The sequence below is a fragment of the Telopea speciosissima genome, chromosome 5, assembly GCF_018873765.1.
Source record: "Telopea speciosissima isolate NSW1024214 ecotype Mountain lineage chromosome 5, Tspe_v1, whole genome shotgun sequence".
Lineage (NCBI taxonomy): Eukaryota > Viridiplantae > Streptophyta > Magnoliopsida > Proteales > Proteaceae > Telopea > Telopea speciosissima.
Window position 1 is genome coordinate 61,671,106 of NC_057920.1, and position 1,902 is coordinate 61,673,007.

Below are 1,902 nucleotides of genomic sequence, written 5' to 3' on the forward strand. Positions count from 1 at the left end.
CTTATAAAATCAACGGCTAGCATTTAAAAGAAAGAAGATAGGGCCCCACGTGAGGTCCTTCGTTACCCAATATTGATTAAAAAAAAAAAAGGGTCGTAAACAGAGAACCCAGCTCCTCCCTCAAAAGCGACTCTTCAGTGGACGAATATGTGATAGTCTTGCCGTCTTTCAGTAAGCTTTACAATACAATTCGCAAGTCGTCAACAACCAGAAGAAACCAGAAAGAAAGTAATGAAACAGAAAGATTATGCAAGCCTGTAAGGAATGAGAATCAGTTTCTATTTTCCCTCATGAGGAACGAATTGAAGCAGAACCAGAGTCACCGTTCGATCCTTGACTTGTTTCACCTTAATCCAGCAACCCAAAATGAACGACTCATCTGCATCTATTTGTTCCTCATGTTCCGTTTTCTTCCTTACTCCGCTGCACAGAGTAGTAATCAACCGTCACCTGTCGTTCTCTATAACAACGGCTACCCTTTCAACCCATCGGTAGTAATCATAATCATCGTTATCGTAAGCGCCTTCTTAACTTTGTTCTTCATCTCCGTCTGCCTCCACCGGTGCTACCGGATTGAAAACGATGGAAACACTCCTCTTAATGACGTGGAAGGCCGAATATCACGTAGAGACTATCGAGGACTCAACCCGGCCCTGATGGAGAATTTACCAACCTTTGCTTACTCACATGTGAAGGATCACAAATTGGGAAATGGAGCTCTGGAATGCGTGGTTTGCTTGACCGAGTTCGAAGATGAAGATAAGATTCGATTGCTTCCAACGTGTGATCATGTCTTCCATGCCGAATGCATTGATGCTTGGTTATCTAAACGCACAACCTGCCCAGTCTGCCGAGCTAATCTCGTTCCTTTACCGGCCGAAACTCCCGCAACTATTGTACCGGTACATGACATAGAAGGTGATGATTCGGATGGGGAAATCCCGATATCGGAACCAGTGGAGGTAGAGAACGAGCAAGTTTCGGTTGATGTAATAAACGAAGAACCACAGGTTGGGGTGACAGTGGCAATGTCACCGGAGGTAATTAATCAGACACCAATGCAGAACCGGACAATTAGATCGATGAAACCGAGATACGCGGGGAGATTCCCACGGTCGCATTCGACGGGTCACTCGCTGGTCCAACCGGGAGAAGATGTCGAGCGGTTCACCCTTCGGCTTCCGGAAGACGTGAGGAAGCAAATCATGAAGATGAGGCAGTTGAAACGTACTAGGAGTATGGAGGCGTTACCAGGGTTACAGAGTCCGAGGAAGGGTTACCGGGTGACCGATGAAAGCAGTAGCAGAGGAGGGAAATCGATAGGGGAGAAACCGGAAGGGTGGGTTTTCTCGAGGACACCACCTTTCATCATGAAAGCCTTTTCTCCTCGGTCGCCGAAGATGATAGCAGAAGGAGATGTCCCGGTGACTCCTCCTCGTCCTAAACCTTTTAGGTCGCCTTTGCGAGTGTGCAAGAAAGCTGATGGAACTGAACTGTCGTTGATTCGCTCTCCGGTTTGATTGTCATATTTTTTGACGTACAATTTTTTTTTTTTTGCCCCCTTAAGTGGCATTGTTGTAAAACTACTCATTAAGGCTCGTTCATGATATTTTAGTTCTCCCTTTTTTTTTTTTTTCCATATATTTGGCTAAAGATTCCCTTACTGTCTCTTTGTCTCGTTTTGTGACTTCAACCTCCTTTTATCTCTATGTGTACATGGTTCTGACTATAGATTCTCTAATGCCGACTTCGTTTTGATAAATCAATTTCATTTTCACAGAAAAATAAAAGAATTCATAATCCATTGATTCTTTGATAAAAAATAAAAAAAAAACTCCCATAAAATAGTGTTGCGGTGGAAAACTATCAAGGCGGCACTCCGATCTAGGGTCAGTCGATAAC

At 44.2% G+C, this 1,902-nt stretch overlaps 1 protein-coding gene across 1 annotated transcript; it reads left to right on the forward strand.

Annotated features, from left to right (window-relative positions):
• The first annotated feature begins 290 nt into the window (after positions 1 to 290).
• Positions 291 to 1,520, forward strand: LOC122663193 (E3 ubiquitin-protein ligase ATL6-like). The gene has a single exon (XM_043858895.1). The coding sequence runs from the start codon at positions 291 to 293 to the stop codon at positions 1,518 to 1,520; it is 1,230 nt and encodes a 409-aa protein (XP_043714830.1).
• Positions 1,521 to 1,902: the final 382 nt, after the last annotated feature.